The 16,778-nt window shown below is 42.9% G+C and overlaps 1 protein-coding gene and 1 long non-coding RNA gene across 2 annotated transcripts in view; one reads left to right on the forward strand and one right to left on the reverse strand.

Moving 5' to 3' along the window:
* LOC111954143 (leucine-rich repeat and fibronectin type-III domain-containing protein 2) overlaps positions 1 to 7,497 on the forward strand; it is a 96,369-nt gene extending 88,872 nt beyond the window's left edge. Inside the window, exon 5 of the mRNA XM_023973643.2 lies at positions 4,522 to 7,497. Within this exon, the coding sequence (XP_023829411.1) occupies positions 4,522 to 5,557 (1,036 nt within the window). The 3' untranslated portion in view covers positions 5,558 to 7,497. The remainder of the gene's footprint in view (positions 1 to 4,521) is intronic.
* Positions 7,498 to 13,940: 6,443 nt separating this feature from the next.
* LOC139023212 (uncharacterized) lies at positions 13,941 to 15,490 on the reverse strand. Its single transcript, XR_011474352.1, has 2 exons — positions 15,409 to 15,490; positions 13,941 to 14,089 (listed from the first exon to the last, which is right to left on the reverse strand). It is a non-coding gene; the product is annotated as an uncharacterized lncRNA (long non-coding RNA).
* Between the last annotated feature and the right edge of the window lie 1,288 nt (positions 15,491 to 16,778).

Consider the following 16,778-nt stretch of genomic DNA (forward strand, 5'->3'; position numbering starts at 1 on the left):
TCTGGTCCAGCGATGGTGGGTTTGTGCCCATAGGCGACATTGTTGCCAGTGATGTCTGGTGAGGACCTGTCGTACCACAGGCCTACAAGCCCTCAGTCCAGCCTGTCTCAGCCTATTGCGGACAGTCTGAGCACTGATGGAGGRATTGTGCGTTCCTGGTGTAACTCGGGCAGTTGTTGTTGCCATCCTGTACCTGTCCCGCAGGTGTGATGTTCGGATTTACTGATCCTGTGCAGGTGTTGTTACACATGGTCTGCCACTGCGAGGACGATCAGCTGTCCGTCCTGTCTCCCTGTAGTGCTGTCTTAGGCGTCTCACAGAACGGACATTGCAATTTATTGCCCTGGCCACATCTGCAGACCTCATGCCTCCTTGAAGCATGCCTAAGGMACGTTCACGCAGATGAGCAGGGATCCTGGGTGTTTTTCAGAGTCAGGAGAAAGGCCTCTTTAGTGTCCTACGTTTTCATTACTGTGACCTTAATTTCCTACCGTCTGTAAGCTGTTAGTGTCTTAACAACCGTTCCACGGGTGCATGTTCATTAATWKTTTATGGTTCATTGAACAAGCATGGGAAACAGTGTTTAAACCCTTTACAATGAAGATCTGTGAATTTATTTGGATTTTTACGAATTATCTATGAAAGACAGGGTCCTGAAAAAYGGACGTTTCTTTTTTTGCTGAGTTTACATATGAAATGAGTAAACATTATTAATGTGGCCAGTGTTCCATTATTAAAGTGACCAGTGATTCCATGTCTATTTACATAGGGCAGCAGCCTCTAAGGTGCAGGGTTGAGTAACCCGGTGGTAGCTGGCTAGTGACAGTGACTAAGTTCAGGGCAGGGTACTGGGTGGGGGCCGGCTATTTAATGGCTTGAGATATAATCTGTTTTTCAGTCTCTCGGTCCCAGCTTTGATGCACCTGTACTGACCTCGCCTTCTGGATGATAGCGGGGTGAATAGGCCGTGGCTCGGGTGGTTGATGTTCTTCATGATCTTTTTGGCCTTCCTGTGACATTGGGTGCTGWATGTGTCCTGGAGTGGAGGCAATGTGCCCCCTCTGGAGAGTTCTGTGGTTGCGGGTGKTGCAGTTACCATACCAGGTGGTGATACAGCCCGACGGGATGCTCTCAATGGTGCATCTGTAAAAGTTTGTGAGGGTCTTAGGGGCCAAGTCAAATTTCTTCAGCCTCCTGATGTTGAAGAGGCACCGTTGCTCCTTCTTCACCACACTGTCTGTGRGGGTGGACCATTTCAGCCAATTTCTCAACGGCGACCCTGTTGATAAATATTGTTCATTTGACTGCAGGAAAGGGTTACAGAGTTGCTGTCGTGCCTTCTTSACTACAGTGTCCATGTGGTTTGCCAATTTCAGCCAATTTCTCCGGAGAAATGTTGATGATCCCTGTTGATGATTATATGGGCACATTTAAAATCATTGCCAACCTCGATAAAGATTTGCAAAAAAGACTGTATAAAATAAATATTACAAATACTGAGCTATATTGTATGCTCCAAATATTTAAAAAATCACATTATTTTATACTAATACAATTTCTCAGAGATAATTTTAAATGTTTTATTTGTCATTTAAAAAATCTAAAAAAGATGTGCCAGAATTATTGGCACCCCTGTTTTCAATACTTTGTGCACCCCCTTTGTGCACCCCCTTTGTGCACCCCCTTTGTGCACCCCCTTTGTGCACCCAAGTATAACAGCACTTAGGCTTTCTCTATAATGTTTTATGAGATTTCAAAAACACATTGGGAAGGAAAGACTAGCCCTCCATATTAGAATATATCCAGATCCTTGATGTCTTTCGGTCTGTGCTTATGCCCTCTTTAATTCAAGCCACAGGTTTTCAATGGGGTCCAAGTCCGGAGACTGAGATGGCCATCGCAAAATGTTCAATTAACCRTTTCTTTGTGGATCTTGATGTATGCTTGGGGTCATTGTCTTGCTGGAAGATCCACTTACAGCCAAGTTTTAGCCTCCTSGCAGAAGCAACCAAGTTTTGGGCTAAAATGTCCTGGTACATGGTAGAGTTCATGATGCCTTTGACCTTAACAAGGGCCCTAGAACCAGTGGAAGTAAAACAGCCCCATAACATCAATGATCCACCACCATATGTTACAGTAGGTATGGGATTATTTTCTGCAAATGGACCTGCATGGCCAACATATCACATAGCCCTGCATGGCTAGCATATCACATAGCCCTGCATATTACATGGACATGCATATTACATGGACCTGCATGGCCAGCATATTACATGGACCTGCATATTACATGGACATGCATATTACATGGACCTGCATGGCCAGCATATTACATGGACCTGCATATTACATGGACATGCAGTATTACATGGACCTGCATGGCCAGCATATTACATGGACCTGCATGGCCAGCATATTACATGGACCTGCATGCCAGCATATTACATGGACCTGCATGGCCAGCATATTACATGGACCTGCAATACATGACCTGCATGCCAGCATATTACATGACCTGCATATTACATGGACCTGCATGGCCAGCATATACATGACCTGCATGGCCTGCATATTACATGGACCTGCATGGCCTGCATATTACATGACCTGCATGGCCAGCATATTACATGGACCTGCATGGCCAGCATATACATGGTTTCATGGCCAGAATATTACATGGACCTGCATAGCCAGCATATTACATGAACCTGCATGGCCAGCATATTACATGGACCTGCATGGCCAGCAATTACATAGACCTGCATGGCCAGCATATTACATGGACCTGCATGTGCCAGCATATTACATGGACTTGCATGGCCAGCATATTACATGGACTTGCATGGCCAGCATATTACATGAACCTGCATGGCCAGCATATTACATGACCTAGCATGCCAGCATATTACATGGACCTGCATGGCCAGCATATTACATGGACCTGCATGGCCAGCATATTATATGGACCTGCATGGCCAGCATATTACATGGACTTGCATGGCCAGCATATTACATGTACCTGCATGGCCAGCATATTACATGAACCTGCATGGCCAGCATATTACATAGGTGTTCATGGCCCGCTGGTAACACTTTATTTAAATGGTCCATAATAAACCATTTATAATGCCTTTATAAATTATGTGTTCACTGTTATTAATCATTACTCCCACATTAATAAACCATCCTCACTTTTTAAACTTTATAAATACTCTATAAATGTTTTGAGTGACCAGTGGTAGACATTCCAGCAGTACCTGATGCTGAAAATGACCTAGAACAAACATATCATCTGTAAAAGAATAAGAACATAACACAGGATGTTTAAGGATTTTAGGAAACATACTGAACATTTTAAATAAATGTGTAAAAATCTAGCTTACTGACATTTACAATTGTGGGAGTAATGATTAAGAAATGGTGAGCAAACTGTTAGTAAATGCTTTGTTATAAATAATTTATTACAGCCTGTTAAAATAAAGGGTTACTCCAGCATGGGTGTGCATGGCCAGCATTTTACATGGGTGTGCATGGCCAGCATATAACACAGGTGTGCATGGCCAGCATATAACACAGGTGTGCATGGCCAGCATATAACACAGGTGTGCATGGCCAGATACCTTGACTGAATGACTGACGTTGTCGAGCTCTGAGCCAGTTCCCTGGACATTACTCATCATGTTCTCAGGCATGTTACTTCAGCCAGCTCCTCCAGGATTCCTTTTTTTTTTTTTGATAGTTGTCTGCCAAAATTCGGACATTTTGCTATGATTTTGTCAAATTTGTCTCAAAATGAGTGGGGGAGCCCTCTTTTTGTAGTGTGGTGATCGGACAGTTATATGAAGGAATATTGTGATGATTTTGATGTTTTATGCGGTAATAGTGAGGTGATTGGTCAAATTTGCAAGTCCTCAAATATGTGGGGAATTGTTGATTTGCAAAAAAATGTATCTAAATCCTGGAGGGACTGTTCTGTATAAGACCCTCTGGACAGGTGAGATGGTCTCATCCATTACTGTTTTATAAGGCTACCTGTCTCTCGCCTCAAAGACTCTATCTTCTGATGTAAGAAAGCGCTTGCAGCTGCCTGAGCGACATAGGTATCTGAGGCTCTCGCTGTTACACAAGGCTTTCAATCTTCTCTCTTTCACTATCTTTCACTCTTCCTCTGTGTTCTGCTTATTTATTTCTCTCTCATCTCCATGGCTCAGATATGGGATGGAGCGTCTGTTTGCTGCAGCAGGACAGACTGCTTAAAGAGATAAAGCCAATTACAGCTGGCTGTCTGTTAGACTAGAACAGCAACCACAAATAGACAACACTTGACATCTCCCCGGGAATGAACATAGAAACACGGAAGCCCTCTTTTTCTTTTAGTGGAAATTACATCATAAAGAACAATCAAACACTGTTTTATTTTCGTTGCATTGATATTACATGTATGGTGTTGATCAATTCAATTGTACCAAATCTACTAGGTTTTCACCATGCGTGTTTAACACTTGCTCTGTGTTTCTATAGGATGATCCCGGCCTCCAGCAATGCCTTCCTGGTGACCAACCTGGTGTCGGGGACAAAGTACGACCTGTGTGTCTTGGCCGCCTGGGACGACACCGCCACCACCCTGACTGCCACCAACGTGGTKGGCTGTGCCCAGTTCTTCACCCGCGATGACTACACCCAGTGCCAGTCTCTCCACAGCCAGTTCCTAGGGGGCACCATGATCCTGGTGGTGGGTGGCATCATCGTGGCGACGCTACTCGTCTTCATCATTATCCTGATGCTGCGCTACAAGGCCACCGACAATGAGGGTGGTGGCACGGGGGGGATCGGCAAGCTGACCAGCGTTAGTGCCACCCACTCACAGACCAATGGGGGCCGGCTGGGACAGAATGGCATGCCCCTGCCCTTGCCCAAACCCAAGGCCAAAGTGACCATCCAAGACGAGGTGGTGGAGTTTAAATGCGGATCCCTCCAGAGCAGCCTCACCTCCTCCTCTTCCTCGTCGGGTGGCTCGATGGCCGGGGGTGGCTCTCACAGCCCCAACAGCACCCTGGCCAACATGTGGAGGCAGGCGGCCCCCTCCAAGCCCCGGGCCAACCTGGACCACCTGCTGGGGGCCTTCAACTCCCTAGAGCTCCGGGCGGCCCAGGCCAGGGGTAGGGGAGACCTGGGGGAGCCATCCTCCAGCAGTAGCACTCTAGTGGCGGGCGGCGATAGGCCCCCCACAGACAGGGAGCCCCTGCTGGGCCACACAATGGACTCACGGCTCAGCCGGGTGCTCATGCTGCCTCTGGACTCCAAGCCAAAAAGAAGCCAGTCGTTTGACATGGGGGACTGTATGGATACAAACCGGCAAACAGAGAAAGCGATGGCCTCCAGCGCCTCCACGGCCACAACGCCGGTGTGCAGCTACCCCCGGCGCATCAGCAGCATCTGGACTAAGAGGAGCTTGTCTGTAAATGGCATGCTGCTGCAGTGTGACGAGGAGGGGGATATGGGAGGGAGCAAGGGGACCTTCGAGAGCCAAGAGTGGGTCATGGAGAGTACTGTCTAGGAGAGATGGTGACACACTTTGCATCTTCTAAAACACTGCCCCAGGAAGGTGGCAATACGCCTCAGTTCTGATAGACCCACCGGTGAGTGGAGAAGTCCCTGCTTCCTCCCTCCTTCCTTGTTTGCATGGAATTCATTCATGTTAATCTATTGTGGATCCACCATTGTTGTGACAGATAAGTAAAGCTCAAACCACGCCTCTTGAACCCCAAATGGGTAAATAGGGTAAAGACGCTCGGTGGACAGAGCTGATTGGTGGAGTGAGGTTGTTTTGTGTTTGTATGTGTGTGTTCTCTACATGGGGAGGGGGCACGCACAGTAATGGTCAACCACAAACTACAAGTAAGTCATGTAATGAAACCTAGTGGATTGTGCAATCTGTGTGCGGTATGGAGTCACATGGAAACTCAGAAATTGGAAGCAGGCCTGTTGTTCATAACGAGGGCCTTAGTTTCTCAGACACAAGGAACGTAAAACAAATCACTGTATTTGTTGACTTGTAAAATGGCATACCATAAAAGCCACTCTTGTTACTGTTGCTGAGATGTTGGGCCATGCCTCTGGACTATACTACTGCTGCAAGTTCATCTGAAATATGTCATGAATTTTTATATATTTAATTTTGCCAATCAAATACACATTGTCCAGTACTGTTCTTCGCCTCTGTACAAGATGGGGCTCCGACCTGAATATTTGCATTATGAAAAACCACAATATACAAGTATATCCAGCCACATTTTTTTATATCCACAGAACCATTTTGTTTCTTAATCCATTCGAACTGAATGGTATTTATATATCGGTAATATAATTAATCCTTAAAAAAATATCTAAAAAAGATTTCATGAAAACAATGTCTGTGAATATATTAACTTTATATACAGAGTATATATTTGAGGGTTCATTAAATAATTCCATATCTGGTACCCTATCAAGATGGATTAATGTATATAGCAAGCAAACAATTTCTCTTTCTTAAAGTTAACAACGTGAAAATGGTAAGGTCTTACGTAAAAATTGAACCGTTATCGTGAATTAACCCAATATAGAGCTCACAACCAACACAAGTTAACACTCTCCAGCAAGAAAGATTAAGCCCCCAGAAAAACTGCAGCTCAACATGCACAATTGTTGAGAGACAAGCATTCTTCTCCAATTCCAAGGAACATTTGTACATGTTTATGAACTTTGATGCACTGACCTTTATTCTCTATCTGGAACTCATCACCTTAAATGATCGACATTTGAGAGTAAGCATACAGCTTGCCACCCTTACCAGTTATTGGCATGAGAAATGTACAGGGAATTCGTACTGAACTATCTATGTCTAGGAATTGTCAAACCGGATTTTTGGTTTGGTAGCATAAACTCACAGTGTTACAAAACCCTCCATCTCTTTGTGATCGTGTCAAGACAGCCCTTCATGAACATGAACTACAACTGATTTAACTTGAGTTTACAAAAAAATCCATTGTAAGGTACCATAAACGTACAGTGCACAATGGTTATGCTCTCAACAATGGTGAAGTTGTTGGCTTTTCTGTAACGTGTACAACTTGCATGTTTATCGAGGACTAACTCATAAGACCATGAAGGACCTTATACACTATCTCTCTTTCTCTATCTGTCCTTTCTCACATTGTGTTGTCTGAATGACTTCCACTGCTTCTGTACATTGACTCTGTATACTGGCTTTTTTGTACAATAATTGAGTGAGAATGTTCAATGGCGAAAACAATAATGTATACCAGTGTCTTTGTAAGCATAAAGAAATACAGAGGTGCTTCACTGTATCATTACAGCGTAACCATGTACATTTCTCACCTGGAATTGTAGACAATGTTTCGGTGGTCAAACCTATTGTTTTTTGCTACAAAATGAAAGAAAAAGAAAAAAAAGATATTCTGAAACATTCATGTTGTGTCAGACCCTTATTATAAGACATGCTAATGTGCAACATTTGTCATAAAAATGTATTGAATTGTTCAGCATTGCAATTATTTAATTAACAAAACTTTATTTGGAATCTTGATCTTTGAAGAATGTGTAGCTATCCAATGTGAAATGCACTGGCTATTTTAGATGAAGTGTAATTGTTTATATTTCATATCAGACTACACTGTACTTGAAGTTGTTCTGACTAGGGCCTAGATTCAATCAGATTAAGTATTAACCCTCAATAGCCGACACCCGCATAGCTGGTGTTTTGGTCGTGTTGGAAGTGTAACCACAGATGGATAAGGGAAACCCAGATGGATCACAGGGGGTGAAAATTTGAAGCATCTGRATGGAACATCAACTCATTACCAAATATGGCAAAATGAGTTAGTGCACTTACACAGAGTAGGCGTTCCCTAACGGAAGTGCAAATACATGCTAAAACGTGCCAATAGGATCTTGCTAGCTCATGCAGCTCGATGCAGATGAACTATCGTGAGTTAGTTATAAGTATCTTTGGTGTAACTTCATTACAGCTTTCAAATTGGTTGTATGGTCATTATCACGAAGCCACACGGGCCCCACACATGTTAAAAGTTTAGAACAAGAAAGTGTAGGCAATATAGAAATAAAAATTACACTCAAATTATTAAACCAAATAATGAGGATTTCTATGAAGGTGTAGATCACACATTCCAGTGTTTGAATGTGTAAACACAGCTGCATGGGATTGATACTAACGCGACTCCATGCAGCCAATGGTAATGTCCATAATAGGTATAATGCCAGGATCCTCTTGTGGATTTGACAGCTCTAACGTAGCTCCACCTCCGACACTGTCAAAACACCTGCTATGCACTGTGTGTGATTGCACACCGGTAGACACTGTGTGTGATTGCGGGCCTCAATTCGGGTCGTTCCTGCATGTGGGTAATACTCCCCCTCGAGCATCCCATTAGTTCGTGCATGAAGGCCCCCCTTGAGCACGCCATCTTCATGCTTGTGTGACACTTTTGATATTCTGGATTTCCCCTAAAATGTGGGTCAAAATGGAAATAAAAGTATTATCAGAGTTTTTTGGGTGACGAAGGACACTGTCTACCGGTGTCCTAGCTAGCTACCGGTGTCACCTCCGCCTCCTGTACAGCGGAGTCCTAGCTAGCTAGCGCACAGTGCCCTCCGCTCCCACCTGCCGAACACCTGCCATCGTTAACAGAACTGCGGGAAAGCAGTGCCCGACAGGTGGGTGGTGATGGACACTGTCTATCGTTGGCTACCTAGCAACCTATCCCGCCTGCTAAGTACCACTAGCAAGCTAACTAGCTAGCTAGCACCTAGTGTCCTTCGCTAACGCCTCCTGAGGTGCTCTCGCCGTCGTTAACAGAACTGCGGGAAAACTGTGCTCCACAGGCGGGGGTGAACGACACTGTTTATTGTTGTCCTAGCTAGCTACTGGTGTTGTCACCCCGTTCTTGTTCTGTGGGGTTTATTGGCAGTTGGCACCCAACGTTATGGTGCATTACCGCCACTTACTGTACTGGTGTATCCCCGCCTCACACCTGTGATTAGGAGTCCTAGCTTAAAAATGTAGCAATAAAATGCAAGAATGCCCACATGTAGGAATGCCCTCAATTGTACCCTTCTCGCTATGCAGGGCTGGCAACGTGGTCTCAGTGCAATTTGTATCATTCTGTAAGTAGATCTGTGACATGCCATACGTATGATATATTACGCTATGTTAAGTTATATTATGAATGGAATAGCGGTCGTACAATAGCATATGAATTATAGGACGTATAGTATCATACGTCTTACCCAGTTGTACAACAGTCAGCAGTGTTCCATGCTGCATCCCACTGCTGGTTTGCCTGTGAAGCTCAGCAGGGTTGTGTCTGGTTGGTCCCTGGATGGGAGACCAGATGCTGCAGGAAGTGGTGTTGGAGGGCCAGTAGGTGGCACTCTTTCCTTTAAAATACATCCCAATGCTCCAGGGCAGTGATTGGGGACATTGCACTGTGTAGGGTGCTGCCATTTGGATGGGAAGTTAAGGTGTCCTCACTCTCTATGGTCATTAAAGATGCTATGGCACTTATTGTTAGAGTACGGGTGTTAACCCCAGTGTTTTAGCTAAATTCCCAATCTGGCCTTCATCCCCAACATCCAATTGGTTTATTAATCTGCCCTGTAACTATTCCCCAGGTTGTTGTTGTAAATGAGAATGTGTTCTCAGTCAATTTACCTGGTTATAAAATAGTGAATGAATTGGATTATATAATGTATCATCCTTCTTGGATGACGTATTGTATTATACGTCTTTCTCCGAGACCAGTTTGCTTGTTGCACTGTAACAACGAAGAAGAATTACAGGGATAAATTACATTGGWGGTTAGGGGAACTAACGACAAAGGTTAGGGTAACTTATGTAAATAGTTAGGAGAACTAAAATGACAAAGGTTAGGTTGTTTGGGTTAAGTTTATAAGAAGGGTTAGGGGAAGAGTTAGCTAAAATGCTAAAGTTGTCAACAACGCCACTCGAACGCGCAACCTTTGGATTGCTAGATGTTCACGGATTATGCCCACCCATCCTCCCCAACCAATGCAGTAACTAATGGTCTAGTTACTTTAGACAGAAAAGAAAGTACTGAGCTACATACATTTCTGTCTAAAGTAACTAGAACATTAGTAGGTATCATACGTCTTGGAGGTGCCCAGAAATACATAAAGTATGTTTTGTATTCCTCAGAGCAAGGCTGGCGCCAGAATGAATCAGTTGGATGGGCCTTTGATTTCCATAAGGGGCCACGTTTTTTCACAGGAACTCCTATGTGTGCTGCACATGCTTGCGCGTTCACAATTTTATTTATGGGTGTAATAATAAAGACCATAGCAGCTTGTGAGTTTCAAGTTTGGGGAAGCTTATCATTTATATGTGCATTTTCGTTTCTCAACATCATTGTCATGTGGTTAATTGTCAAAATCTGTAGGAAAATGATACAAATCTAAAAGTTCCAATTACATTATAATTATGGCGAGAGCACCAGCGTCTGCCATATGGACACATTAATACACTGTGATCCACGGCGGCTAAAGAAATGAGAGCATAGAACTCAGCGATAACCTATAGGCCCATGCAGCAGTAAGCCTATAACTTCCATTAACTAAGTAAAATACATAGGCCTAAAGCCGACAGATAAAAACAGTAGAAAATATACTAATGAAAATGATGTTTCTTTCAATCACATGAATCTCTCTACTCCACCTGTCTGCGTCCCTTTCTATCTGTCTTGACTTGAGCTATTGCTAGTGAAGTGCATCAACTAGCGCAGGKGTGTCAAACTCATTCCACGTTGGGCCTACAGTCTGCAGGTTTGATCTTTTTCCTTTCAATTAAGACTTAGAGAACCAGGTGAGTAGAGTTCCTTACTAATTAGTCACCTTAATTAATCAATCAAGGGTGGAGCAACAACCTGCAGACACTCGGCCCTCCGTGGAATGAGTTTGACACGTGTGAACTAGCCTATTCTGTGCCCTCAGAGTTTCCTGCGACAGTGAGCTCGGGACAGACAGTATTTTATGACGTTTCCACTGGATATATGGGATCATCAGATCATTCTATTTTGCTCTTTCACACCAAGGCTTGGTGATTATCGAGGCCTGTAGTGTTGGAAAGATTTGTCAAATATTGAGGAACTATCATTCACAATGGATGTTAAAATAACAGACTTCATTGACTTGTGAGGCAAAGACAAAATGACTGASAAGCTCAGCTTATTAGTGGTGTATGTGGTGAGTTAAGACAATCAGAATTCGGACATTGCCAAATTGTCACTTTCCTACATGCATTATGGAGAGACGCACCATATCTTCGCCACACACCCATCCTTTCTTCTTGACGCAACATTTTAAACTATACTCAAGACGCATTATCTTCACACTGACAGCCGCAACTCAATCATCTAGACCTATTGCCACACGCACTACCCAAAAAGAGGCATAGAGGCACACACTTGTGATTTGAAACAGTCCACAGCAATTATTTCAAAAATAAGCTAATGAGCCTCTGTGGCAAAGTCATGCTCCCTTGTGAAATATTTTGATAGTATAATAATACCAACAGTATAATTTTGGTGAAACATCAATTTAGCCTAATTGTGCACCCACCAACTTTCCTTACCAATTYGCAAGAGGCTTAAACCATAGATCTGTATATAATGACGAGAGGCTCATGTCTCCGCCCTAACAATGGGAGTCTTTGTCCCAAAGGCGGTAAGGCAGGCGACAAGATTAGGTCTGCAAATCATTCACATAGAAATGCGTTGTGCTTATTCTGGACAAATTCTGGTGATAGCAAACCCTCTCGCTTCGCCTCTTCTTCTCTGCTGAAACTATATCACTGTAGAAAGCATCTGAGGGAGCGAAACAGCACCCATCTATATGTATCCCATGTATCTGATACTGTCTGGACAGAAATAGTATGACTGTCTGGACAGAAATAGTATGACATGTCATACTATTTTTGTCCAGACAGCATCAGATACATGGTCTACACATACTGAGACAAAGRGGAGCTGTTTCGCTCGCTCGGACGCTTTAACTGAGCTTGATGTGTCTTTCTGTCGGCGCGCRTCACGGTCAAATAAATTATTTCAACATTTCAATATTTTAATTGGACGGGCAAGTAGGTACGGTAGGGCGGCAAGGGCCCCTAAGGCCCACCCATAATGCCAGCCCTGGCTCAAGGGCCAGCCTGATGCAGGTGTTGGCTAGCGCCAATCTAATTGAATCTAGTCCAAGGTTTGGCAAATCAGAGATCTGTCCAACTGTAAACCAAAAAGTCTTACTGTGCCCTGTACTTTATAATCAGCTGATTTAACAAGAGAGATGGACCCACATTATCAGGGGATTATGTTGACAGAAATAGAAACTGTATTCCAGCATCTTCACATTGTCAAGGTCATCAGTATGGAGACTTATTTATATTCTCCCATTTTATCAGCCCTGCACCACATTCCAGCCTTAAGACAGACACAAAGGAGAAAGAGCGGGGCTTTTGCACAATGCACATCAAACAACGCAGCATCTCTTCATTACAAAGTCCACTCACTCTGCGTGGCACCACCGACACACAACACAACAGTCAGCATTCAATCCAACTCCCCATGAGATACTCGACCAGAAATGCCACTCTTTCTTCTCTTTCTGTTGGTCACAGTGTGGTTCCTCTAGTCAGAATCATCCCTACCTGTTGACCACAACAGTCTGTGTGTAGTGGGCAGCCTTTCTCCAATAGGCCTAGTCCCAACTGAGGGGCTGTGTTGTGAGTGTGTACGTGCATGCATTTAAGCGTTCATTTGTGCGTATGTGAAAAATATGTGGAGGAATGTGTGTGTGGAAGGATATTCAGAGGGTGTGAGACGCTCTGTGCCGGGTGAGAGAGGGAAGAGTGATAGTGCTGGCTCAATGTGGAGGACGCACAGCTTGATTGGCAGGCTGCCCACCACTCGGATCCTTCACGCCACATCCATCCAGAGGATAGGATATGGGGCCCTCGGCTCCAGCTATCTTCCCCCCGAGTAGCAGCCACATCAGCTCTACCACAAACTCACAGCAGCCTCCCCAACCAGCAGGAGACAACACAGCATCAATTAGTGGAAGAATCAAACAATGGCTTTGCATAAAAATGAGGACCCTTTGCAGATGCAGCAGCCAGTCACGTGTTTCAAGGTAACGGTGCGTGCAGTACTGTCAGTACACATACAATGGCTCCTGTTTGACACTCAGGCCTAAATTCAATCAGTGTTAACCGGTGATAGCCGACACCCGCATAGCTGAAGTTTTGGTGSTGTCGGAGGTGTAACTGCATTGGAGCTCTCAAATCGGTCAACAGCTGCTCTTGATCATTGTCATGAAGCCACATCCGTCCCACTCCTGTTAGACGTTCAGAATAAGAACGTGTAGGCTATATAAAAATAATGACGCTTCTCTCAGCCTAATCGAGGTGTAGAATAGGCTATATCTCACATTCCAGTGTTCAAACGTGTAAACAATGCTGCATGGGATTTCTCTTAATGCGACTCTGTGTAGCCAATGGCATTGTCCGCCAGGAGCCACATGTGGACAGCTCTAGCACAGTTCCACCTCTGACACCGCCAAAACGACCGCTATGGGTGCCTTCAGAAAGTATTCACACCTCTGGACTTTTTCTACATTTTGTTGTGTTACCTAAATAAAACATTTATTCAATTGAGATTTTGTGTCACTGGTCTACACACAATACCCCATTATGTCAAAATGGAATAATGTTKTTTTTTTTWTTTTTAAATGAAGTAATAAAAATGAAAATCTGAAATGTYTTGAGTCAATACTGTAAGTACAAAATATGTTAGGACTAAACATTTGCATAACAATTCACATAATAAGTTGCATGGACTCACTGTGTGCAAAAATAGTGTTTAACATGATTTTTTAATGACTACCTCATCTCTGTACCCSACGCATACAATTATCTGTAAGGTCCCTCAGTTGAGCAGTGAATTTCAAACACAGATTCAACCACAAAGACCAGGGAGGTTTCCCAATGTCTCCCAAAGGCCACCTATTGGTGGATAAAAAAATAAGAAACAAAAGCAGACATTTGAGCATGGTGGTTATTAATTACACATTGGATGGTGTATCAATACACCCAGTCACTACAAAGATACAGGCGTCCTTCCTAACTCAGTTGCTGGAGAGGAAGGAAGCCGCTCAGGGATTTCCACACGAGTCCAATGGTGACTTTAAAACAGTTACAGAGTATAATGGCTGTCATAGGAGAAAACTGAGGATGGATAACAACATTGTAGTTACTCCACAATACTAACTTAAATGACAGAGTGAAAAGAAGGAAGCCTGTACAGAGTAGAAATATTCCAAAAACATGCATCATGTTAGCAATAAGGCACTAAAGTGAAACTGCAAAAAATGTGTAAAAGAAAATAACTTTATGTCCAGAATGCAAAGTTTTATGTTTGTAGTAAAATAGGGCAGGGTTACACCGATGTTCTGATAGCTAAACTMGGTTGCTGGGTTGGATATTGAATCACTACAAGGCTGCCGGCTAGAGCAGTATGGATGCCACTCTTAATTGGCTTGTCACCTCACCACCATGAACCACACACTGGTACTCTTTATGGTTCTTTAAGTAACAACTGTATGATGTGGTTCTACAAGGAATAGAAAAKGAACATATTATAGGACACAATAATATGTGATTATTACTATAAGATGCATACAGTATAAAGGCTCAATCAGATGAGCTTACTATGTAGGCAATGTAACCTAATGAAACAAGACACAGATGTGAATACAATAGTGACTTAAAATGATATGTGGTATGTAATAGGTTCCTATTGCATCTAAAAGATAACGCAGTATAGGAGAACATGAATACCATTGGCAGAATACAGCTGCAGTCTATACAACGCTACACAATACAGCCCTAGTATGCTAACGTAGACCGTAAACTCTAAAGTGGTCCGAAAGGACACGTGACACCAGGAAGGCGCAATAACTGCGTACTGASCATGAAACTGGTGGGACAGAGCGAAAGCGCTCACTAACGTAACTTAAACCTGCTATCTTTAATAAGCTGCTGCAGTTACCAGCAGGCTGTACAATGTAAACAAACTCTGCATCTTATGACCACGATAATAAAGGGACCTAAATCTTATATCTCAAGCATAAACATAACTGCAATGCACTGTGTGCATGACRCATAGAAAATAGTTMGCCTGGCTAAGTAGCTAACGTAACGTCAATTGCTAGCATTGACGATGCATAATCAATTACAAATTACAACTTTATAATAAACCGTTTACTTTATCCCCACCCCCCTGACAGCATACATACAGTATGATAAACATGACATATTCTTACTTAGTTTTAGATGAACGCACAAATACAGTTAAACATGCTATCAATTCCCTGTCTACACCAAAACTCACAGGCTGGATGCGGGACTTACAACGACAGGCTAAAGAGAATGTCTCTGATTGGATAGAAAGTTAGGGGGGATTGATTGATGAGCTGTCGGACATTCTAACTAAAGGGACAAACTAGAGCTGCATAGAGAAATAMTAAATCTGAAGGTCTGGCCTTTTTCTACATTTGGGAACAAATCCAACACAACACATCACTGAGTACCTTCTTCATATTTTCAAGCATGGTGGTGGCTGCATCATGTTATGGGTATGCTTGACATCGGCCATGACTAGGAAGTTTTTTAGGATAAAATGAAACGGAATAGAGCTAAACACAGGCAAAATCGTAGAGGAAAACCTGGTTCAGTCTGCTTTCCAACAGACACTGGGAGACAAATTCACCTTTCAGCAGGACAATAACCTAAAACACAAGGCTAAATATACACTGGAGTTGCTTATCAAGACGACATTGAATGTTCTTGGCCTAGTTACAGTTTTGACTTAAATCGGCTTAAAGATGTATTGCAAGACTTGGCTGTCTAGCAATGATCAGCAACCAACTTGACAAGAGCTTGAAGAATTTTAGAAAGAATAATGTGCAAAAATTGTACAATCCATGTGTGCAAAGCTCTAAGAGACTTATCCAGAAAGACAGCTGTAATCCCTGGCAAAGGTGATTCTAATATGTATTGACTCAGTGGTGYGAATACTTATGTAAATTAGATACTTCTGTATTTCATTTTCAATAAATGTGCAAAAAATTCAAAAAATCTTTTTTTCACTTTGTCATTATGGGGTATTGTGTGTAGATGGTTAACAAAACATATACACATTTTTAATTCAGGCTGTAAGACAACAAAATGTGTAATAATAAGTATGAACACTTTCTGAAGGAATTGTACATGGTCATTTCTGACCACCAGCTAGCTGACCATTAGGCAATCTGTCTATTCAATCAAAGGCTTAACCAATCAGCTCTGAATGATTTAAAGGATGCAGAAAGGATGGCAAAGGTTAGACTGTAATTAAAGGAATCTCATTGATTGAAAATGCATTTATGCAATATATACATTTCATTATTTACTCATCATCAATTAACATTTGAGTTTCATGCTATTCTGTCCTGTCTTCAGTTACTGGCCATTAAGGATGAAGTGGGAACCTGTTTTTAGCTGATACTGTACCAAGTGCACAAATCACCTCTGATGGAGTTGCAAGGAATATACTATAGTGCTTTCGGAAAGTATTCAGACCCCTTGATGTTTTCCAAATTTTGTTACAATACAGCCTTATTTTAAAATGGATTAAATATGTTTTTTCCTCATC

This window comes from Salvelinus sp. IW2-2015, linkage group LG28 (assembly GCF_002910315.2).
Source record: "Salvelinus sp. IW2-2015 linkage group LG28, ASM291031v2, whole genome shotgun sequence".
In the NCBI taxonomy this organism is placed as follows: Eukaryota; Metazoa; Chordata; class Actinopteri; order Salmoniformes; family Salmonidae; genus Salvelinus; species Salvelinus sp. IW2-2015.